This window comes from Castanea sativa, chromosome 5, assembly GCF_040712315.1.
Source record: "Castanea sativa cultivar Marrone di Chiusa Pesio chromosome 5, ASM4071231v1".
Taxonomy (NCBI): domain Eukaryota; kingdom Viridiplantae; phylum Streptophyta; class Magnoliopsida; order Fagales; family Fagaceae; genus Castanea; species Castanea sativa.
In genome coordinates this window covers 73,004,758-73,030,290 of record NC_134017.1, presented here as the reverse complement: position 1 = coordinate 73,030,290, position 25,533 = coordinate 73,004,758, and the positions used below count along the sequence as shown (strand labels likewise).

Sequence of the window (25,533 nt, the reverse complement as noted above, 5' to 3'; positions counted from 1 at the left end):
ATATTTAAATTTAAATTTTACTGTGATGGATTTGAAATGCCTTATTTCCAAGTCCATAAATATTTAAGTATGTCATTTCTAAAATTCTATAAAGCCATAGGCTAAGAATTTATTTCAAATTCAATGATTTTAAGGTTAAAATCTTTGGGGGATTTGTTAAATCCAAATCCTTGATGCTTTGTAAACTATCCAAGTAAGGTATTTGGATTTTAATTACCAAAATCTAAATCCATATACTCAAATTCTACCATCTAAATACACCATAAAAGAATACTAAAAGTTTGTAACTATAGAGGATTTGTATTCAATATATTAATGCCTAACATCTATGATTGTTCTTAAAAAAAAATTGTCTATAATTGTTCATGAATCAATGTATTAGAACAATATCCCTATCAGTGCCGCAACCTTATATCAACAACCGCACTGCCAACGTCATGCATCAAATATCAAGACTCATCCACTCAAACCTCCTTTTATACTTAGAAAAATGACCTAGCTCTCTACAACTTCACTTGTCATGATCATGTATTTTGCTAAAGGGTTTCTCTTTCTCCTTCCACAAAAGTTGCTTCTATTCCTTCTCCAATTTGGTTTTTCGCAAGACACCATAACTATCAGCAAACCCATTAGAGATGGTGACGTTTTAGTCTCTAAAGGAGAAACTTTTGCACTTGGTTTCTTCAGTCCTGGAGAGTCCACCAACCGCTATGTTGGAATTCGGTATTATAGAGCTCCAGAACAACCCGTGGTGTGGGTTGCAAACAGAGACAATCCTATCAATGATACTTCTGGTGTTCTCTCAATTGATGTTCATGGGAACCTGTTACTCTATGTCGAAGATCGAAACCAATCCATCTGGTCCACAAATATTGTCACACAATCAAGCAACAACCGTACTCATGCTCAGCTCTTGGATTCAGGAAACCTAATCTTGGTTCTTAACAAAACAAGTGAGGTACTGTGGCAAAGCTTTGATTATCCAACTGATACAACTCTTCCAAACATGAAACTTGGGCTGGACAGAACAACTGGTCTGAACTAAAAAATATGAATTAGTTTTGCTTAAATATAAAAATTTGATAATTATGATGATTATATATAAGCTTTTATTGTGGTTTATCAAAAAAAATATAAGCTTTTATTGTGATTGAAATTGTAAATGGAACTATCTATTATACAATTTAATGAAAATATGATTCGCCAAGATTTGGACTTTAATTTAGAATAGAATTAAATTTTGATTAAAAATATATATTTTAAATAATGATATATAAAATTGTGAGATCTCAAAAATTTATGCAGCAACAAAAGATGAATTCAACAAAAAAGTCATAGGTTTCAATTAACTTATACTACATATTATAGATTCGTATGTAACAAAAGTGGCATGACTGATATGTTTATTTGAAGAGTAATGTTAGGAATATTACAAATTTTATTACATAAAAGTCACTGATTGATGTTGTCAATTAATATATATATATATATAGAGAGAGAGAGAGAGAGAGAGAGAAATGTTATGTTCACAACACTTTCACAATGAATTACATTCCTTGTGAAGTGTTATGTAGCACTTCTTATATTGTTGAAGTGGTACTAATTATATTCATTGATATTGGTCAATTGCAAGAATTTAATGCTAAAATTATTAGTATATTAAGCATTTTCCTTCTATAAAATTATCTTACTTCTATCACAACTTATTTACTTAACAACAATGAAAATATAATTATGAATGAAAATAATTTGCGTAGTGTGCACCGCTTCTGTTACACACATGACTAGAGAAATTTTATTCTTTTCGATCAGGTCATTCCATGGGCTTCTTTGCCAACAAGAGGAGGCTGGCAATTCTAGTAGTGGGCCTACTTGTTATTACTTCATTACTCATTTTCCTATTTGCGCATTTCCTAATTAAAAGTAAAAGGAAGGGTAAGCAAGTTTCCTATTGATATTCTTTTTCAATCTAAAGTTGCATGTGTGAATTATAAGCATCATTTAGGAGCAAAGTTTACCACAAGCCTTATAAATTGATTTGTTGGTGTTTAAACATAGAACAATATACTAACATTAAAACTACTTTCAAATTTACTATTTTTTTTTTTATATAAGATAGAAATTTTACTCTACTCTAATCTAAGTGCGTATGTGTGTGAAGCTCCCTCTTAAAAGCTTGAACCCCGACCCTTACCCTCCACACCCACTACAAAAAACGGGGTCTATAGCCGCGTTTCAAAAACGCGACTATAGACACCGAAAACACGGCTATAGACTTGAAGCCGCGTTTTCTATGGCTGCGTTTACAACCCCGGCCTAAGCGGCGCAGCAACCGACCTTGCGGGTCTATAGCCGCGTTTTTAAAAACGCGGCTACAGACTTGACCTGAAGCCGCGTTTTTGAACCATGGCTATAGGCTTCAGGTCTATAGCCGCGTTTTTAAAAACGCGGCTACAGACCAGACCTGAGCTGCGTTTAAACCGCGGCTATAGGTCTTTTTAAAAAAAAAAAAAAAAAAAAATTTACTGGGGTTTTTTTTTCCCCAAAAAATTCAAAAATTCAGCTTTTTTTTTAAAACAAAAATAATTTTCTGGGTTTTTTCTTCCCCGAAAAATTCAAAATTCAAACAAAAAGAATTTTTAAATTAAACACAAACCCAAAAAATTCAAAATCAAACACAAGCCCAAAAAGTTTAAAATCAAACACACCCAAAAAATTCAAAATCAAACACAATATATTGACAATACAAATGCAACGTGCTCCAAATTTAAACAAAACCAACCCAAATTTAACACTAAATCCATTCAAAGAACACAAACCTATTTAAATATAAGCACAATATCAGCAACACAATAGCAAAAATAACTTCTAGAAAAAGTATAATACCCATTAAAAAATTAGAGAATTTTTACCTCAAATAGTAGAGATGAGTGAGCCTTTAGCTTTTCTTATGAAGTTTTCCAGTGACCCTTGCTTGAAAAATGAAGTATATGGTGGTGTGGAGTGTACCGGTGAGAGGAGTGTGCGTTGTGTTGAAAGAAAAAAAGAAAGAACGAGAGAAAAAAAGAAGGAAAGAGAGAAAAAAAAAGAAAAGAAGAAGCAGCAGCAAAGAAACAAAGAAAAAAAAAGAGCCGTGTTGGAGTGTAGAAGGAAAAAAAAAAAAAAAAAAAAGAGAGAAAGAAAGGAGTTCGGCGTGACTTGCAGAGAAGAAAGAAAGAAAGAACCCAGGAAAGCAGAGATTGACGAAAGAAAGAAAAGATAAGAAAGAAAAGATAAGAGTGGGGGTAGGTGGGAAAGTGGGGTCTGGGCATTTTTATTGGTGTTACCTATAGCCGCTTTTTTGAAAACGCGGCTATAGCCCCTCCCTTATACTAAAAAAATTTATTCGGATGCACAGGTCATCCTTTTAAAAAATATATATATTATTTGACTGGACCTGTAGTCGCGTTTTCAGAAACGCGGCTATAGCCCCTCCCTTATAAAAAAAATTTTATTCGGATGCACAGGTAATCTTTTTAAAATATATATATTATTTGACTGGACCTATAGCCGCGTTTTCAGAAACGCGGCTACAGCCCCTCCCTTATATATAAAAAAAAAAATTTATTTGGATATACAAGTCATCTTTTTAAAATATATATATTATTTGACTGGATCTATAGCCGCGTTTTTGTGAAACGCGGCTATAACCCTCCCTTATAAAAAAAATTTGTTCTACTGTACATAGCACCCTATTAAAAAAATATTTTTGTCTGGACCTATAGCCGCGTTTTGATAAACGCGGCTATAGTCCGGACGTAAAACGCAGCTCAAGGCACTAGAAACGCGGCTTCAGACTGAACCTATGGCCGCGTTTAAGAAAACGCAGCTATAGATTGGGTCTGAAGCCACGTTTCTAGGAAACGGGGCTATAGGTTTGGTCTATAGCCGCGTTTCTTTTAAACGCGGCTATAGGTCAGGTATAGCCGCTTTTTTTTATAAACGCGGCTATAGCGCGCGTTTTTTGTAGTGACCCCACAAATACTCATACTTGTAAAATGATTATCGCACCAAAGGTTCGTAGTTGTTCAAATTTACTACTAAAGGATTACAAAATAGTGTAGCAATTAATGTGATTAATGTCACATTAAGAACACAATCACCACCAGCAAGTGTAGTGCAATGGGTGCAAGCCCTGGGAAAGATCTATTACTTCGAACCAAGTGCCAAAAGATTGTGGGTTTGAGTACTAGTACTAATCCATACTTTCTAATAAGAAAAAATCATGGTAATATGATCAAGTAGTGACACTGTGACATGCCCTATTGTACACTGCTAGTGCCCATGGGCTTACAACAACAAAAAAAAAAAAAAAAAAAAAAAACCTTAGTGGCAATGTACTATGGGACATGGGGCAATGATTACACACTCAACCGCCCCCCTCCCCCCCTTTTTTTTTTAAAGAACACAATCAATAACTCTTTTAATTACCTTCTTATGTTGTGTTTAAAAGTCGGCACGCCAGTTTGTAAATCCTATGCAGTATAATTCATATGTTCTTAATATTACACAATTGATTAAAATGATTACAAGCGTCATTGGTAACCATGCTTGCATGAGGACAGGGAGGGGAAGACAACCCACATTGAACAGTGATGTTATTGCAAGTTCAACAACCTTTCAAGTTTCTCAGAAGCTGGATGAAGGCATAGAAAATCTAGATTTACCATTTTTCGACATAAGCACCATACTTGCTGCCACAGACAACTTCTCTTTTGCTAAAAGGCTTGGACAAGGTGGATTTGGCCCCGTCTATAAGGTACTTCACCTTGCTAAAGATAAGCATCTATTAAATGTGAATCAATGCTTATTTATGTTCCACAATAATTTTATATATCTGCGGCCATGGTTGCGGTGGATAAGTTAAGATCACAAATGCACAAATTATTGGGCTGAAGTTCTCACAATATGTTATTTTAATTTCTAATCACCCACGCACACTGCTAGGATGATTTTGGTGGAAGTGAAAGGTAGGGATTACAAATGGCACATGCATAGTATAAATGTATAATGGAGAAAAAAATTATTATAATTTGTTAATCATTTTTAAGTCTCAATTATAATTGCAGGGTCAACTAGCCAATGGACAAGAAATAGCAATAAAAACACTCTCAAGAAGTTCAAGGTAGGGCACGGAAGAATTTAAGAATGAAGTTATGCTGATAGCAAAACTCCAACATAGGAATCTTGTGAGGCTTTTTGGTTGTTGCATTCATAAAGAAGAGAAGATGTTAATCTATGAATACATGTCAAACAAAAGTTTAGACGTTTTCATATTTGGTATGCCATTTCTTTCATCACATATAGCTTTCAACTATGTAACTAATTCTTGTTTTTGAGCACTATTACTTAAATATAGTTAAAATATAAAGGCAAATTATGATAATTTAAAATTAACTATAGTTTGTATATTGTTGATGGAAGTTTTCATGCTTTGTTCCAGATGAAATAAAAAGAAAAATCATGGATTGGAGGAAGCGATTTGAAATTATTTTAGGTATTGCTCGAGGAGTTTTATATCTTCATCAAGATTCTAGAGAAAAAATCATCCATCGAGATCTAAAAGCAAGTAATGTGCTACTAGATGCTACAATGAAGCCAAAAATTTCGGATTTTGATTTGGCTAGATTGTTCGGAGATGACCAAATTGAAGCGAATACAAATAGAGTTGTTGGCACATAGTAACCCTCTCTCTCTCTCTCTCTCTCTCTCTCTCTCTCACACACACACGCGCGCGCGCGCACTCACACACACACACACGTGCGCACACTCACACACACTTCAAATGCTAAAATCAAAAGTCAGACAAGCATATTATTCTTAAGAATTTGTTTTACTGCAGTGGATATATGTCACCAGAGTATGCAATGGAAGGGTTATATTCTATCAAATCAAATGTCTTTAGCTTTGGTGTCTTAACACTCGAGATAATTAATGGCAAGAGAAACAATCACTATCTTGCTAGAAGCCCCTACCTAAATTTGATAGGACATGTAAGTAAAATATATTATCACTTCATTTTGAATTAGTGAACTTCACTGTGGCTCTAAGGTTATATACTATTAAATTGTTTTAGGTCTGGGACTTATGGATGGAAGGAAAAGCCTTGGACATGGTTGATTCATCTTTGGCTCAAGTACATTCTGCTAGTGAAGTTTTAAGATGTATTCAAATTGGACTCTTATGTGTGCAAGAACAAGCAGCAGACTGGCCAACCATGGCAGAAATTGTATTCATGTTAGGAAATAAAACTACTCTACCCCAACCTAGCAAGCCAGCGTTTATCAATAGAAGAGCTATAAATTACGGACAAGATTCATCAAGTTTTACAGGAGCACCTACGTCACTTAATGATGTAACCATTTCTGTGCTTGAAGCTCGTTGAGGTCTGCACTTCTTAGTTAAACTACACTTTCATACTTGAAGAAATACAATGCTCGTTCTTGGTTGAACTATAGATTTTTATAAATTTCTAAATTTATCTTTTGTTTGAGATATTATGGAAGAAAGGTCTAAATCTGTAGTTAGCTTATGTACTTGTAGAGTAAACACACTAATCCTAAGTGAATTAGGGTTAGCTAGGTTTAATTTATAGTTCTCTAGTATATAGATTCAAGGTTATGTTCATTGTAATACATTGAAGTTGTATAGTAAGGATGTAGCTGTCATAAACTTTCCTCTATGGATATAAGTCATTAGGTCGAACCACGTCTTACTTCTGTTTTTCTCTTTTATCTCTTTTAATCACTCAATCACTTAACATCTTTAGCATTATTGAAAATTTAAATTTTGAGTAACGTAGTACTTGATGACATGAGAAATGTTGAGAAAATTTACTAAATTAATTTTTGTGACCACCTCATTGTATCAATTAAAATGAAAGGACAATAATGTCCAAAACTAAAATTTTTCAGAGTATAATAAAAAAAATTAATATGAAAATCATATTGTAGTTTACTATATTTTAGAATTAGAAGTAAAGTTCTATCCCATTTTCAATTATTTATTATAAATTCATCATCCTTGCTGTCACTAGTTCTTAATGTTTCTTTTACTAGTGCATTATGTATTTCTCAAACAATAAAATCATTCAAATTTTCTTTCACCTTTGTTGACAAAGAAGAAAATATCCACGCTTAGCTTTTATAGAAATATATTTTAGTAAAAAAAAAAACTCTTTGAAATAATGACTTTTTTTTTTCTATGTTTAGTTGTAATTTTGAAAGTAATCCAAAAAAAAACATTTAATTTCATTATAATTTCATATAACCATAGTGTCGGTGGTGATCGCTAAAATGAAGGTTATGATGATGGTGGTCGTGGCCTACAAAGTCAGTGGAGGCTGTGGCTAGAGTGTCCATGGTGGTGCTAGCAAAAAAAGTGTGTGGGCCTTCGCATTATGTATATATAAAATAAAAAATGGGGTGAAGGCACAAATCATTTTCCAACGTTCGTGCCCTCACCTTTTTTTTTTTTTTCAAAAATTGTCATCTATTTTAGACTTATGCCACTGCTTGGTAATAATTAGGAGATCAATAATGAATAACCAATCAATTTTTTTCATAGATTAGTTTTGCTCTACTTACTCTTTCGGTTTCAATTTCAATTTTCAACAACATAAAAGGTATTTTCAATCATAAATATTGTCAAAATTAGGCTTTGCACAAGAAAATCAGATTTCACACTTAGAAAATGAAATTAAATTCTACTTCCAATTTAATTTTGTTGACATGGCTGAGGATGATGATGTGACACTAACATTACAAATTCTTTTTGTGACATGTGACAGCTAAGGTGAGATGTGGAATGTGAGGCACATGATTGTGTATGAAAGCATGAAAGATGCAGATGTTAGTATGTAGAAACATGTGAAGAAGGCTGGTGGTGCGGGAAAGCGCGTGGAGAGCATGAGACCACTTGCAAAACCTACAAGCGGTGTGTGAGAGAGAGCGTTGCGGAATAGAAGCAACCCTTGTTTGGGTCTACGGGCCGATCTAGGCACAAAGAACTAATTTTTGCAATCAGTTTTGGTTGCGGTGGTAGTGGCTTAGGAATGACATATCCCAATGACAAACACTATCAAAGCACACAAGAGGATTACTCTGATACCATGAAAAAACAGAGAGGACAAAGAGAACTATTGAAAAGAAATAAACATGTAAAACAATTTGTATATTTTTTATGTGTACAAGAGACCCTCTATATCAGCATCATATGAATGTAATACAAGCAATAGGAGTGCAGTAATTGTAAAATGGGCTGAAGCCCACCGGGCTTAATACAAACAACTTTAACCATACTCAAAAACTATTGACAGTACCATATAAAATGCTAATAACCTACTCCGTATGGCAAATGGTCCCAAACATACAATAGATCAATAGGGGTCCTAAAACTGCAATAAGATATTAGGTTAGATCCTCGTAACACGATACCAAACCGAAACTCTCCATTTCCTACGGGAACACAACAAGCAGACCCTTATAATTTGTAAATAAAGCCAAGCAGATTTAGTATCGGTTTGGATTCACCGTTGCGCACTTGTGTTTTCTCCTCTTTCTTTCTTTTTTTTTTTTTTTTTAGCGCTTTTAAATAGTAATTGGTACTGTTTATGCACTGTGCGAGAGAAAAACTTACTTGTCACGCACTGTTTATGGGACTCACAAGTACTTTTTTCAAAAAAAAATTAAAAATGGGTCTCACGATACTATTCACACATTTAAAAATTATTTTGTTACAGTATTTTCAGTTTTTAATTTTTAACAATAAATCCTATCCAAACCGATTAATCAGATCTCGTAGAAACCAATCATAGCACATTTGCTTTGTTCAAAGTATTTGAAGGTACGAAAGCAGGCACCTTTACATCGACAATGTCAATCTATAATCAACTGTTTCCTCCATCTTTTTCCTTGGAACAGTAATAACTAAATATAAGCTGAAGTCACACAAATGTACTCCTTTTTTGGGAGTTTTATGGTGCAAAATATCTTTTGGAACTGAGTGACTCAAATTGCTTCGTATAAGAAACCAGCAAACATCTTATAAAAAAAATAAAAAAATAAAAAAAAAAACCAATAAATATATATAAGTTCTGGTTAATATGTGCCCTTAGAGTATATATTAAATCATCTATTTATGATAAAAATTTTTCAAAAATTAAAAATGCTATCAATACTTTTTCAATTTTTGAAATTTTTTTTTTAAAAATAAATAATTATTGTGTGCCCTTAAGGCGCACATTAGTAAAATTCATAGAGAGAGAGAGAGAGAGAGAGAGAGAGAGAGAGAGTACTAATAATTAAAGTAACAGGTATTACGTTTTTATCGTGCTTTGCTTTTTTATTTATTTAATTTCTACCTCCCTTGTGGACCCTACTCATTAAAATTCTCAGCTACTTCCAAATCCAAGATTTCACTTTAAAGACTAGCCACTGGCCAGCAAACTCATTTGCTACAAAATATAATCAATCACAACGTGAAAAAACAGTGAATCCTGCTTCTTCTCTCCCCTTTTTGTATTCAGTATTGCTTCTACTCTCTCTCTCTCTCTCTCTCTCTCTCTCTCTCTCTCTATGTATGTTACGTTTATAATATTTTTATAATAAATTATAAGTAGTTAGTTGTTATTAGTTTAAATTTGAACCTAACACTAAGATTACTTTTTTACCCCAACAATAACAACCAGTAATATCCTGCCACCTATAATTTGTTATAAAAATATTGTGGACATATCATTTATATATATATATATATATATATATATAGAGAGATGGAGAGGGACTAATAATTAAAGTAACAGGTATTACGTCTTTTTCGTGCTTTGCTTTTTTATTTATTTAATTTGTACCTCCCTTGTGGACCCTACTCATTAAAATTCTCATCTACTTCTAAATCCAAGATTTCACTTTAAAGACTATTGTGTGGCCAGCAAACTCATTTGCCACAAACTATAATCAATCACAACGTGAAAAAACAATGAATCCTGCTTCTTCTCTCCCTTTTTTGTATTCAGTATTGCTTCTTCTCTCCCTTTTTTTCCAAATTTGCGTTTCCCTTCACACCATAACACCCAACCAGGCCATCAAGGATGGTCAAACTCTAGTCTCAAACCAAAAAGCCTTTGCACTTGGTTTTTTCAGCCCCGGCAATTCCACAAAGCGCTATGTTGGAATTTGGTACAACAAAGTTCCTGAACAAACTATTGTGTGGGTTGCAAATAGAGACAATCCTCTCAATGATAGCACAGGAGTCCTATCAATCAACGGTCAAGGGAACCTTGTACTTCACACCCAAAACCAAACCATTCCAATTTGGTCCACCAATGTTTCTGTTTCAGTCTCATCCACAAACAATTCTATGGCTCAGCTCTTGGATTCAGGAAATCTTGTTTTGGTTCAAGAAGACAACAAAAGTTTTATATGGCAAAGCTTTGATTATCCCACAAATACTTTGCTTCCGTTTATGAAACTTGGGCTCGACCGGCGAACCGGATTGAACCGGTTCCTAACAAATTGGAAGACCAAAGATGATCCGGGAACAGGTAACTCTTCATTTCGAATTGATCCAATTGGGTTCCCCCAGTTATTCTTATACATGGGTCAAACTCCAAAGTGGCGGGCCGGACCTTGGAATGGGCTAAGATTGAGTGGTGTACCCGAAATGACACAAAATTTCATCTTCAATATTAGTTTTGTGAATAATCAAGATGAGATCTTTATCATGTATGGTATAACTAATCCTAGTATTTTCTCTAGAATGGTGGTAAATGAATCAGGAGCCGTTGAAAGGTACACATGGAGGAGTGGTAGATGGTTCCAGTTTTGGCATGCTCCAAAAGAGCCATGTGATAATTATTTGGAATGTGGTCCGAATAGTTATTGTGACCCGGCCAATGCAGACAAGTTCGAGTGCACATGCTTACCTGGGTTCGAACCCAAGTCGTCTCAAGATTGGTACCTTAGAGACGGGTCTGGTGGGTGTGTGAGAAAACAAGGAGTGTCCACGTGTAACAGCGGAGAAGGGTTTGTGAAGTTGGCACGTGTAAAGGTGCCAGATACTTCAATGGCACGTTCAAACATGAGTTTGAGTTTGAACGGGTGTGAGCAAGAGTGCTTGAGGAATTGTTCTTGTACGGCTTACACAAGTGCAAATGTGAGTATGGGAGGGATTGGGTGCTTGACATGGCATGGGAATTTAGTGGACACAAGATCATATACCAATGATGGACAAGATTTATATTTACGTGTGGATGCAGTTGTTCTAGGTAGTCTTCTATCTTTCTATCATATTTCAATAATTATTCTGTTTTTATAATTGATATAAAAAGAAATTCTTTAGTATTTGCTATTTTTATACTACTTTTTGATAAATATTATGTTTAAACAGTTTTACAATCAATTACATTTGAGAAGTTATTGTTGGTTTTAATTTGAAAACCATCACTGAAATTATTATTTTTTTCTCACAAATAACAGTAAGTATCAACTTGTCATTTAGAATTTATTGCGAAAGTATTGTAAAAATATTATGCGCACTTTTATATATATATATATAGAAGTACGTTTTCAGATTTATAGCCACAAATAATGATATTTCTTGTCTTTTTTTCCCTAGCTCAATATGCTAAGGAAAATGGCCTTCTTCGGAACAAAGGGATAAGGGCAATTATTGGAGTTTCTATCGCAGTACTGTTGCTTATTGTGGTGTCCATTGTTTATTGGTTGATAATGAGAAAGAAAAAAGGTATGCAATCTTGTCCACTCATTTGTTTGGCCACCTCTTTTTTTTTGGAAAATTATTGTGTATCATAAATGCGTACTCTTTCTTCTTACATGAATAGTGGATCTCACTAATTAAATTTATAATAAGACTCTCCATTTATATGAGAGGAAAATTATACATTTATGATACTCCGAGAATAACTAATAATTTTTTCCATTTTACATATTTCATTACCAGTGAACAAATGTCAATTCACGTTTTTGTTAATTTCTAAGGTTAGTGGGTGCAGTTCATTTTGTCCTTCTCACTTAAAACAAATTTTTTAAGGTTAGTTAACAAATGTTGACAAGGTAAAAGTATTGTCGGGCATCAAGTGGTTAATGAAATGAAAAAGGGATTAGTTTTGTAATTGATAAGTATGACAATGAGATAGGACATAGTCAGATCATGAGTACTCTGTTTCTATTTCAGTATAGGAAAACTTAAACAGAGTGAGAGCAAGATAGGTTGGGGCATGGTGCATGGTGCATGGTGGAGATATTTTGTTATCCTTAATTAGGTGACTATCATTATTTATTGAGCGGGTGATGGTGAGCGTGTTGGGTAAGAAAAATAAAAATAAAAATAAAAGTTTGCTTAGAACATGGTAAAAAAAATATGTATTTAAAAAATATATATAAAATAAAGACATGTATATTAAAAAAAATTAAAATTCTTAAAATTATATATACACTTGGAGCAAGATAATTATTCTGTTTATTGATCGGACCAAATCCAAAAGCACTATTTATTGACCTCTAGACTCTTTTTACATGAAAGCCCCCAGATAGCCCATAACTTACGGCCCAACCCAAAAGCTGACGATTCACTGGGTTGATAGACAGCCTGGCCCGTTGTTAATAAACAGATAATAGAAAAAAAAAAAAAATATATATATATATATATATATATATATATATATATATATATATATATGGTATTGGGAATTGGGGAATAGTTTGATTTTAAAAAATTTTGGGGTGTTTAGTAGAGGAGTTTGAGTAAGTTTGTTTGAGTGTTTTTGATATACGTGTGTGTGAAAAAACATGTAAAAAGTGTATTAATGTGTTTAAAATGTGTAGTTTTGTGTTTGAGCAAAGCTGCAAAGAGGCCCTTTAAACCCAGTAGTCACATCTCTCTCACTTATTCACATTTACTGCTTAACGAGTTAACATCATGTCATTCAACACTTTCTTGATTCTTTAGCGCGTTTTATATATATATATATATATATATATATATATATATATATATATATATATATATATATATAAAAGATCATAATACGTTGTACAAATTTTCTAAAATATTTTCTTTTGACTAAAAAAGGTAAATTTTCTAATATATTTTAAATGATAAGAGACATTTTATAATCTTTGTAATAAATTACAAAAGATATCATCTTATCTTTAATTAAGATATACTTTTTCTCTAAAAACAATTAAGATATAATTTAACCTCTTAAAATATTATTTTAATGAAAATTGTTGAATTTTTTACATGTACTCTATTTAATTTTTGTAATAATAAAACTATAAAATAATTATTATTATATCAAAAACTTTAAGACTCTTCCTTTTTATAGTTATTGAATGAATCTAAAAACCATGATGTAGGATAAACACTGAAAATTATAAACTTGATTTCTTCCTTTTCTTTTCTTTTCAATATGAATTTATCAAATGGGACTTTTGTTTAAGAAATCGTAATTGGATAAATATTATAACTATGCATTATCTGTTACCGTGTTTGACAACAGAGAAGAGGCAAAGCATGTACAATTATAGCGTTACCATGACTTCACCATACAATGAAGAATCTCCAAGTAGAAGGGAGCTGGATGGGACTACAAGAAACTCTGATTTACCACTTTTCGAGCTAAGTACCATTGTTGCAGCCACAGACAACTTCTCTATAGCTAATAAGCTTGGAGAAGGTGGTTTTGGGCCAGTTTATAAGGTAGTCACCTCAAAAGAGTCCTAAAACTTGCATAACTTCAGTTCATGTGTGTTAAATGCATCAACAATTCCATCCTGAATGTTCAAAAGTTTCAACATAGCAAGACTGTTGTAGGTGGAATTGGGCTATTCTCATTACATAGATAATTTACTATTGAATTTCTTTCAACGAATATGCAATATAAATAAATGAAATTTGGAATATAATTTCAGGGTTTGCTACATAATGGAATGGAGATAGCAGTTAAAAGACTATCAAAATCCTCAGGACAAGGAATAGAACAATTCAAAAATGAAGTTGCACTAATTGCTAAACTCCAACACAGAAACCTTGTCAGAATTTTAGGTTGTTGCATTAAAGGAGAAGAGAAGATGTTAATCTATGAGTACTTGCCAAACAAAAGCTTGGACTCTTTTATTTTTGGTATGCCTTCCTTTTCATTTCACATGAATTCCTAGAATGTAAAATAAAACTTAAGCACACTTTTCATCTAAATTTATGTTCTTGTCTCTTCATTCAGATGAAACAAAAAGGTCATTGTTAAACTGGGGTAAACGATGTGAGATTATTTGTGGGATTGCTCGAGGGATCTTATATCTTCATCAAGACTCAAGATTAAGAATTATCCATAGAGATTTAAAGGCCAGCAATGTTCTCCTTGACACTACGTTAAATCCAAAAATTTCAGATTTTGGTATGGCTAAAATCTTTGGAGGGGATCAAATTGAAGCAAATACAAATTGCGTTGTTGGAACATAGTAAGTTGACCACAAAATGAATATATACTAATAATTTCTACCTTATTACATGACTTTAGTTGTTATCTATTTTTTGAATTAAAAAAGGGGTTTTCTCTTCTTTGTTGTCATCTATTTAATATCCAATCCATATCCCCCACTTTCTTCTTTAGTTTCTATTTTCTTGACTCATTTTCTCCTCGTATAATAAAATTACTTCCTAGTTCCTACTTCTATTCGTATAACTTCTTTTATCTCCTATGCTTATAGTACTACTACTACATTGAGTACATTCTCAACTATTTTTAAATCTTTTTAAAAACTGAATGCCTCTGCTATCAATGTTGTAGTGATATTACAAATATTTTTAAAAAATAATGATATTACAAATACTCCCAATTTCAGATCATGCTGAAGTAGCATATAACACACATCCCATATGCCTTTGCTATCAATGTTGTAATCATGCATTATAAACACCAGCCATAAACTCATGTGATGCATCACCTTGTATGTCAAAACAGTGCAACCTGAAAGCCATAAAAAAGAATGAAAAAAAAAAAAAGAAAAAAAAGAAGAAGAAGAAGAAGAATAAAAGGTGAAGCTATATAATTCTTTTTCATCTTGTGTTACTCCAGAGGTTGTTTGATACGTTGGTGAAAAATGATAGAGCTATCTTTGATCATTTTTGTTGAATAATGTGATGGCATAACATTTATTGTTCATTTTGCTGCAAACAGTGGTTATATGTCACCGGAATATGCAATGCAAGGGTTATTTTCAATAAAATCAGATGTATTTAGCTTCGGGGTGTTGCTACTAGAGATCATTACCGGCAAAAAGAACAATACTTATTATCATGATGATCCTTCCTCAAATTTGATTGGACATGTAAGTATATGTGTGAACAAAGACTTGAAATATTAGCTTTGTTTTATTTAGCCTAATACGATGAATATGTTGTTGGTAGGTTTGGGACCTATGGAAAGAAGACAAAGCTATGGAACTAATTGATTCATCACTTGGTGAGACATACCCTACTAATGAAGTTTCAAGATATATTCAAATTGGGCTTTTGTGTGTGCAAGAACATGCAGTAGATCGGCCAACCATGTCGACAGTTGTTTTTATGTTGGGTAATGACACTCCTCTTCCGTCTCCAAAACAACCTGCATATATTTTTAAGAACGCCTACAGTAGTAAAGATAGATCAATTAGTGAAGGAGCTCATTCTGTAAATGACTTAACAATTACAAGAATAGATGGTCGCTAAGGCCCCAGGTTGGTTGGTTGTAGCAATGTAATTTTCAGTTGCAACATAAGACTTAGAAGGAAATGGGGATATGCTTTAATGATTGAGATATTATTATGGTGATCCATTGTCACTTCTCTTATTTGTGATAGTGGTGGAGGCTTAAAGTAAATTGATCTCCAAGGTGAAAGATGAGCAATATATAAATGGGTTTACAATGCAGGTAGAATAATGACTCGATGATGATCTCACATCTTTTATTGCCATATGGTATTTTGATTTTATGTGGGAATGTCCTAGGGAAACTTAACCAATTAAAAAGTGTTTTGTTGTGTTTTGAATCCTTATCTAGACTTAAAATTAAGTCTGAGTGGTTTCTGCTGGAGAGATCCTAAAGGTTGAAACTTCTTATGACATTCTTAAGTGCAAGATATCTAACTTGGTTATGAAATATTTAAGACAGCCATTGGGGGCTAAATATAAGTTCAAAGTGCCGTGAAGATCCGAGTTTAGAGAGGTTGGAAAGGAGATTAACTGGTTGGAAGAAACTTTATTTATCAAACGAAGGGAGATTCAATTTGATCAAGAGTACTCTTTAGCTTAACAACATATTTCCTCTCCCTGCTTCATAGCATGTCATGTTTCCTAGAAAAATTACAAAGGAATTTTCTCTGGGGCGATTTAGATAATGCTTTTAAATTTCATTTGGTGAATCGAAAGATAATGTGTGAATCAATTCAACTTGGCTGAGTGAGAATTAGAAGCTTAGCACATTTCAATCAGGCTTTATTTGGAAAATGACTTTGGCATTATGCAACTGGAAATAAAGCTTTATGGCACACAATGATAGCTTCAAAATATGGGACTGGATGGGGTGGGTGGATCTCAAGGGTGCCATTGAAAAATTATTAGAAATGTGTGGAAACTTTTTCAAAGTTTCTTACTTTTGAAGTTGGTAATGGGATTGGAATATGTTTTGGCATTATCCATGGTGTGGGGGTGTGATACTTAAGAATGCATTTTTGAACCTATTTCATACTGCCCGAGCTGGAGGCTATATACTTTTATTAATTAAAGAAAGTATAGGCTAATACATTGGGAGCGTACAATGGGTATATCAACTCAAAGTCTTAAGAGCACAATGATCAGACGTTTATCAATAAAATAAAATAAGAGTAAAATGATCAAACAAACCTAAGAGATTGGAAAAGGAAAAGATCCTAAAGCTAGCATCCACTCATACAAAGATTTAAAAAACAACTGTTTCAATTCCGAAATAGTCCTTTCTATATTCCAATGTCATCCAACAAGCCAATAGCTTTAGGACATCTATACCCAAAACAAGATGAAGACTAAGGTCCAAACTCTCAAGCCAACCTGAACATCAGCAAAAAGATCCAACAACACTGACTGGAGGAATAAACATCACTGGCCGTGGTGGACTGAAGCTTCACTCTAGATGTTATACATAATATTATCCCACAAAACTCCAAGTTGATTACTATTTTGGAAGCCTCCAATTTTATGTTAGCTAAAAATAGATAAACGCCTAATATTATGATGTGTATGTTACTTCTTTGTCTAGTACCCAATTTTTTAAAAACTTTTTTTACCTGAGATAAAAATTCACCTCTAGTTCATGAGAGAACACTCACTTTACTTAAGATTATAAGTTTGGAGTTTGTTTAACCGACCCCATAGTGCCTAAAACACAAAGATTAAATTGATAAAAAAAAGAATAAAAAAAAAAGAATTAAAGAACACAATAGTTTTTAGGAATCACAAGTTAAGAACAAAGTTTAATTGAAAAAAAAAAGTTTTGAGAAATCAAATTAGAACATTAGTTTCTGCCTTTGAACTAACTAAATAAAGGTTTTTTGATGATTGAAAAACATGCTCAGTTTTGTGTGGATGTTTAGAAGAGATAAACTAGGATTTTAGAGAAGATGGAGGAAAAAAGTAAACTCTCTCCAGCTACCCTTTTGATTGGAGACATAAAGTGAGTATTTATAAGTTAAAAATAGGAATTTAGTGGCTTTTTAGAGGTCTTTGGTCGTTCCTAAGGGCTTAGGGGCTGGGGATCCAAATTTATTAACTAGTACAAAATGAGATGTTTACAGTTGTATTTTCTTTATTAGTTATATGTATATAGCTTGACTTTATTTTTTGAAAAATGTATGAAATATATTATTTAATAAAGAATCGAATTCATCTTAACCACTATCTTTAAGACATCCATTAACAAAATCCACTAATATTTTTATACATGTTTCAAAAAATAAAGTAAAAAACTTAATATGCAAACAAATATTATAAAAAAATACTAACACAATGAATTTGTATATATAAACCAATAAATCATTAACAAGTATAATTTCTTCTTCAAAAAATACATATTAAACTCATAATTGAGTATTTATTAATCTTTAACATGTATCTTTAGAGCACTTGTTGCATACCCTTCTGAACCTTACATCCGATAGAATTTTCTAACAATAACAAACAAGATGCTATCATAAATTTTTTTTGGATAAAGTTTACTTTCAAACTAGTTTAGAGAAAAATCCTTCAAACTCCCACTAAATATTAACATGATTATATATTTTGAAAATCTGATTATCAGATTGCACATTCTTTATATTTTTCATGGTTTTGAAAACCAGTATGGTTGAACCTTTTTTGCACCTAGGTCTCAGTTTTTACCACTTGTTGACCAGTTTTGGCCAGCTTTTGACCGGTTTTAAGAGTTTTTACCAGACTAGATTGGTACCTAGATCCCAGTTCAATCGGCTGATTCAGTCTAGTTTTTAAAACTATAATGTTCTTAACATGCATGTCAAATTTTGTTCAAATAAGGTGTTAATTATTATACGATCTATAAACATATTTTTTATATATAATTTAAGTCTACAAAAAACTTTCCTTAAAAGAAAATACTACAAAAACTTGAAATTTAAATATTTAATTGATAATTTAGTTGCTGATCTTTGATCTTCTTAAAATTTTGTAAGTATAGAGGATATAATAAAAATAATAATCTAGTTGTTAATTTGTCAAAATTTGTATTTAATAAAAAAAATAAAGAGAGTTTGAAAGATTTTCTCCAAATTATTTAGAAAGAAACTTTGTGTAATACTCGGACTTCAAAACTTTTGAACACAGCTTTCCCAGCTCCTAGCTCCTAGCTCCCAGCTGAGTTTAGATCCGAACGCTATTATGTGCCTCACACTCCACGTAACCATTGATCAACGAAATGTTTTTCTTTTCTGAAAAACTGATCAATAGAAATAATTTGGAGGTGTTTGATACATGTTTTTAAACAATAATTTTAAGTTTTTAAACAACATTATACGTATTTTTACACACTTTTTTACTCACACGTATCTCTAAAAAGATATTTTAAACCTGAAAACTATTGTTTAAACGCACATACCAAACTATATATGGTCTTTTTATTACAAATTTTTCTATAATACTAGCAAGAAAATAAAAGGTGAACTATAAGTTCACTTAGTATATTGTTTCTTAATATAATGAACATACTAACTATGGTTGCTAAGATTAAGTTTGAAAATAATCTATTAATTCTAAATACAATACCATCGTGCACCATTGGTGTAATAGTCACTCTACAAGTACAAGTTCTTGTAGGGCGGAGATGCAAGAGTTGAATTTCATGTCTTTAAGAGGTAGCTTTACAAACATATATACATATATTAGGTTAAAGTAGAATTTCTATCTTAGATTAAACAAAAAAAAACAACATATTAATTATTTTTGTTAAGTAAACTTTAATTATTATTGCTTAGATTATTTTTATTTATTAAGTTATGTCTACTCTTTACAATTCTTTTATTTAACAATTCACCTCAACTTTGACAACTATTAGTCTTTGTAATTGCATTAAGAAAATTTTTATTGGTGAGTTCTAGTTAGCTCAACTAGTAAAGCCTCTAATGATTGAATAAGAGATCTAAGGTTCAATTCTCTCGCCTATACAAAAAACCAATTAGTATCTTAGTCTGATAATAAATAGCTATTATTAGGAGTGAATGCTATAGGTTGTGAAAGCTCAATAGAAAACTACTAAAGCTTGTTTAGACCCCTAATTTTAAAAAATACGACCTAATTGCTTTAATTTGCTCAATTACGTGCAAAAACAAGAGTAAACAAAATTCAATTAACTGGGATTACTACCTAGTGCATGGAGATATATAATTAACAGTGAGAAGTAAAAGCACAAAAAATAAGAGAAGAGAGACGCAAGCACAGATAACACGATGATGTGTTATTGAAGAGGAAAACCAAAGTGCTCGGCAAAAAATCCTCTCCGCGGCTCTTTAAGCCAAAATGATCCACTGGTGAATAAAACTGGAGTACAAAGATATCAAAAAGATCGTCCAAGCCTAATCTACCTAAAGTACTTGAACCCTCCAAGTTCCAGCTCCCAACGGACTTCACCAAGTCATGTCTTCACTAATTCTCCACATCCCGCAAATAGCTCCAATTGCATCCACTGTAGAATGACTTTATTTGATGTTTCCCATAAGCACCAAAACAACTCACAACACTCAGATTGAGTGAGGTATGTGTTTCAGTTAAAAACCTTTCAAAGGGTATGGAATTATAGTAGGAGTAGACGAAACTAGGCCTTGTTTGGAAGGAGAGAATAGAATGGAATGGAAAGGAATGAAAAGAATAATTTTAGAATATTCTTCTCTTCCCTTGTTTGGGAGTTTTAATGGAGGGAATGAAAAATATATTCCCTTGTTTGGGAGTTTAAGTGGAAGGGAATGGAATAGGTAAGAGAGAACACTCATTCATCTCTATTCCCTTAAAACCTCAAATGTAAAAGACTATAGGTGTGCAATCTCTAACTCTCAAATGAATTTATAGGATTTTCTCTCTGAAATTATTATTAAAATTTCGTGGCTAATGTGGACTTTTATATAGTGTGTAAAGAAATGAGGAAATTACACAAAATAGGCTAGCAGTGCATCTCATGAGTTGGCTGAGTAGTGAGATGAGTAGTGAGATGAGTTGCGAGATGCCTTCTGGCACTTGACTCTTCAGTTTCCAACATGTGTTTCTCACGTGACCTTTTGTGGATTGTCCACTCACGAGCTAGTCGCAAGCAAGTTGCAAGATGCTTTGTTTTTCACAGTTCTTCACCAGTTTCACATACAAACCCATTACATTGAATCCCACAAACATACATGAACATGTTTGATGATGAAATGGTGAAGCAGCAAATTCTGTAAATGAAATAACAATTTTTGAAATTAATGGTCGCTAAAGGCCTATTTGGTCACTTGAATTTATTGTTTTGCTATATTTTCTAAATAATTTTTTTTTTTAAACTTATTTTCCTAGTTTAGAATAGGATTTTGAAAATGGCTAAGAGGGTGTTTTCAGGATATAAAAAATGTTTTTAATAACATAGTTGTAAATAAATTAAAAATTGGACCCCACATATTTGTCCAAACTTTTTTATCTCTTAAATTAAGGGACATGTTTTTATTACAAAAAGAATTCTCACATATGCTTCAAATTTGAAACTTATCATAAAAAAAAAAGTACATGATGAGCTATATTCCCTTATCATTATCCACCAAAAAAAATAATAATAATAATCTACACATTCTACACGTTACTTTTTGTAAATATATTTTTTTAAATCTCAGAAATAAAAATGGTCTCCCAAATAAGTATTTTTTGTTTTTACTATTTTAAAGATTTTTCTTAAAAATAGGAGCCAAACATGTAGAATATAAAAATCATTATTTGAAAACTAGTTTCAAGTTCAATTTTTTTAAAATTGTTTTTATATTGTTTTGAAAACAAAAATAAAAATCTTCCTACCAATCATGCCCTAAAGTGCCACTCTCCTCGAAATCTACTTTACAGACTACACTATTATTTTCTTGTAGAAACCTAGTATGTATAATCATATAATACATCATTGCAAAAAAGAAGAAACTGTATAATACGACACAAAATTTCCTATCAAGTGCTTTTTGAAAATTAATACACCAAGAATTAAATGCGTAGGAATGTGGATAACTTCATTGTTTTTCCAAACAAGGTGTCAAAAGAAGAAAAACACTTGCATTATTAATATAAAACAATAGGCAAAATGAGTTTTAATAATTTCATATCAAGAAATGCTAGTACCACAAAATTCTTCACAACTTTTGCCACAACTCGCTATGTGACAAGTTGTGAGTAGTTAAGTTGTAGACTCACATGGACCTATTATTTTATTTCCACCACTCATAATTTGCCACGTGGCAAATTGTAGCAAAAATTGTGAAGTATTTTGTGGCACTAGCATTTCTCTTTCACCTTTTTTTACTTAGAAGGTACAATTCTACTTTTGCGGCCAATTATTTGTGTGGTCCTAAGCACAAATTAATTGTTTGGATTTAGACTTTAATATGGTGTGAGGTGGAGTGTAAGCCTCAAATTCATGGATTCATGATGGGTGGATATCTTTTTTTCTTAATAAATGTTGATTCTCTTGTTCAATTTAACTAATCGTTAACCCGTACAATGTATTTGAAAGTAGTAAACACTACAATTTTAGCAAATCAAGTGATTTTATGCCAATTTGGTGAGAAAATGAATGTCGTTATTAAGTATTAACAAAGCTTTCATAAAATTTATTAGATATGTACAAAATTCTTGGGGGTTAGGATGGGAGAGGTTCGAGTTGTATGGTTAGTAGCATATTAAATTATATACTTCTTATTATCTCAAAAAATTAAGGAATTGGATTTTAGAAACTCTATGATAGACTTAACTATGAACTTGCATATTTATTATCCCAAACAATATAGTAACATACTCAAGAATTACATATATCCCCAAAAGCAAGAATTTCTAAAACTATTGGGTTATGAACTTATGATCTTGTCTTCATGTCCCATGTATATGTTCAAAGTGGTAGTTGTTGTTTGAGAGTTCATGTTTAAGTGATAGATAACCACTCATAATCTATTACATTAGAATTATGACAAAGTTGTGAAACAATTTGTGGTCTTAAAAACCATTCTATAGTTCACATGTTTTTTGGACATCTTTTGGATATGTCACTATTATTTGGTTCTTCTCACCTATTCCCTTTTATGATAGAGAGATGATTTTATTATGATGTAGCTGTATGGACCATGGGCAAAGGATGGAAAAACAGCATCAAAATTTAGCCACAGGGCAAGTAATTAGTATTGTGATTAAATATCTCACGTTAGATAATTTGATTAATTTCAGATATTCTTGTGATTCCACCTCCTCTAACCTACAACATATAAAGTAACCAATAAGAATGTTGATTTTTTCTTATCAAAAAAAAAAAAAAAGAATGTTGGTTTTTTATGATTTTTTTTTCTAGAGATAATTTTTGTAATTCTCTAGCCATAGAGCATTAGTATTGGTGGAGGCATGCATTTAGCTAAAATGCTAAATTTATCATCAAAAAATAGCAAAAGTCAAATACATCAATGGAACTAAAGGCGTGATATTTTGCTATTGAGCTACAGTGCACAACCATGCACTATAGCTAAGAAGGTAAAATATATATATATATATATATATATATATATATATATATATATATATATATATATATATTTTATTAAAAGATCTATTATTTTATTATTTTAGTGGGTGGTTTTTGTTTATTATAATAAATATATTATTTTATTGTGTTGAATGTTAAAATATAACCACTAATATTGAGTGATTTGTAAAATAAAATGGTAAAATAAATAAAGTAACTTTTTGTAAGACTAAATTGCTAAGTTTTTAGCACCACCAATATTGATGCTCATAAGTAATTAGCCAAACAACTAACAGTGTGTTTGGAAGTTATTAAAAAAGAGTGTTTGGAAGTTCGAAGGAAGAAAATAGTTAAAAGTTAGGAAACGATAGAGAGAATAGTAAATGGTGAACCATTTCCCTTATTTAGATATTTTAAAAATTAAGATGAAAGAAAATAGATATCACTCACCTTTATTTGGAAATTTAAAAAATTAGTCCCGAGTGAGAGGAGGGGATTTGTCATACAATTTGGTAATTATGACCCTCTTTTGTAAAATTTAAATAAATTAAATATATATAAATCGACATCATAAAGACAAAATCAATAATTTAAATTCCCATGTTTGAACAGTCAATAATCGACATCATAGAGACTCAAATTTATCAATAACTAAAGTTGAACACTCAACATGTTTGACAAAAAAAATGTATAATACATATTATCGATGTCAAATGCTTCATTTCATTTTATGTTGTGCTAAAACAAGATGAATGACTATAATAATAATAAAAATAATAAAATAATAAATATATAAAAAACCAAAACTGGTAACCACAAGGTAAAAACGTTTTTTTTTTTTTTTTTTAAAAACACAAAAATAAGGAGAAATGGGGGTTAACCATGTCTATTTATAAGGAGCTTCCTTAAATCAAGAAAATCATCACTAAAACAGTAGCGATAGCCTGCTCACACTGTTGTGGGATGTCAAAGTTGTAAACATGGCACCTTTGACATCAGCAAATTGAGCCCCTACACAAACACTGGGTTCAAATTGTATTTCTTGTTGGTTTTGATTTTGGAGATCTGGATTTTTATGAAGGCCATGGGAGAGAGAAAAGCAGAGTTTTTATTTTTATTTTTATGGCTTTATAGTATTAGTACAATTTTGAAAAAAACAAAGAAAAGCATGAGCAGTTGAGTTTGAGTGATTAGCCATACCGTAGCGGCAACAGTCAACAACAAATCAGCCTCCAGCACAGCACAGGAAACTGAACTCCAAGAGAGGGAACCACTTCAGATCTTTAGATCTATTAAACTCTAAAGATTTGGACCAGATCTAGACTAGAACCACTCTCCATCTCGAGAACTACAAAGGACATGGAGAGAACGAAATCCTTTTGCTTTCTTGTCTACAACCCACACCGTTCGAAATCCCGCGGATCTGCTTCTCTACCTAAATAATTTAGCGTGTTTGGGTTCACTTTGCCTGTCGCATGAACCCCAAAAAAAAAGCCCCGGAAAATCCGACGCTGACCACTGTCGCTATGACTTCGCAAGAAGTCATTTGCTTTTGGAAAACGCCAAACCTGGGTACGAAAAGGTAAGAGAGATATATGATGGATGGTTATGAAATTAACATAGACGATGGAAGATTTTTTTATCAACTACTAGCCTCGTCACATACGATGTACGGTAGCAAAAAGAATCTGTATTTTTATGTTATATTTGTATATATCTGGATATCTGTATATATTATTTGTATATATTAAGAGAATTCAGAACATTAGTTATTATTTCTTTTCGGTCAAAAATATTTTTAAATTAATTATAATTTAAAAATAGAATTAAAATAATAAATTGGCAAAAGAAAGTTACCTATTGGTTTTTCTATTGTCAAAAATACTCCCACCTAAAACTTAAAAATTGGATTAAAATAGTAAATTAACAAAATAATAAGAGAGGTGCTACGTCTATAATATTTTTACAATATTTTCACAACAAATCATAGGTAGTTAGTTGTTACTGATTCAAATTTGAACTTAACACTAAAATTACTTTTTTACCCCAACAATAACAACCAGTAGAGAGATGCTACGTCCACAACATTTTTACAATATTTTGACAACAAATCACAAGTGGTTAGTTATTATTAGTTCAAATTTGAACCTAACACTAAGATTACTTTTTTACTCCAACAATAACAACCAGTTACAACTGCCACTTAGAATTTGTTGTAAAAATGT

General features: G+C 32.0%; 1 protein-coding gene, 1 long non-coding RNA gene and 1 pseudogene across 2 annotated transcripts; 2 read left to right on the top strand and 1 right to left on the bottom strand.

Annotated features, from left to right (window-relative positions):
- Positions 1-520: 520 nt before the first annotated feature.
- LOC142635760 (cysteine-rich receptor-like protein kinase 44) lies at positions 521-6,424 on the top strand (annotated as a pseudogene).
- Positions 6,425-9,987: 3,563 nt separating this feature from the next.
- LOC142636580 (G-type lectin S-receptor-like serine/threonine-protein kinase RKS1) lies at positions 9,988-15,864 on the top strand. The gene is made up of 7 exons (XM_075810842.1): positions 9,988-11,305; positions 11,656-11,784; positions 13,562-13,761; positions 13,974-14,184; positions 14,282-14,519; positions 15,239-15,389; positions 15,469-15,864. Exons 1-7 carry the CDS (start codon positions 10,018-10,020, stop codon positions 15,769-15,771), a joined length of 2,520 nt encoding a protein of 839 aa, XP_075666957.1. The 5' UTR covers positions 9,988-10,017; the 3' UTR covers positions 15,772-15,864.
- On the bottom strand, positions 14,787-24,942 carry LOC142636581 (uncharacterized). Its single transcript, XR_012844362.1, has 2 exons — positions 24,509-24,942; positions 14,787-15,028 (listed from the first exon to the last, which is right to left on the bottom strand). It is a non-coding gene; the product is annotated as an uncharacterized LOC142636581 (long non-coding RNA).
- Between the last annotated feature and the right edge of the window lie 591 nt (positions 24,943-25,533).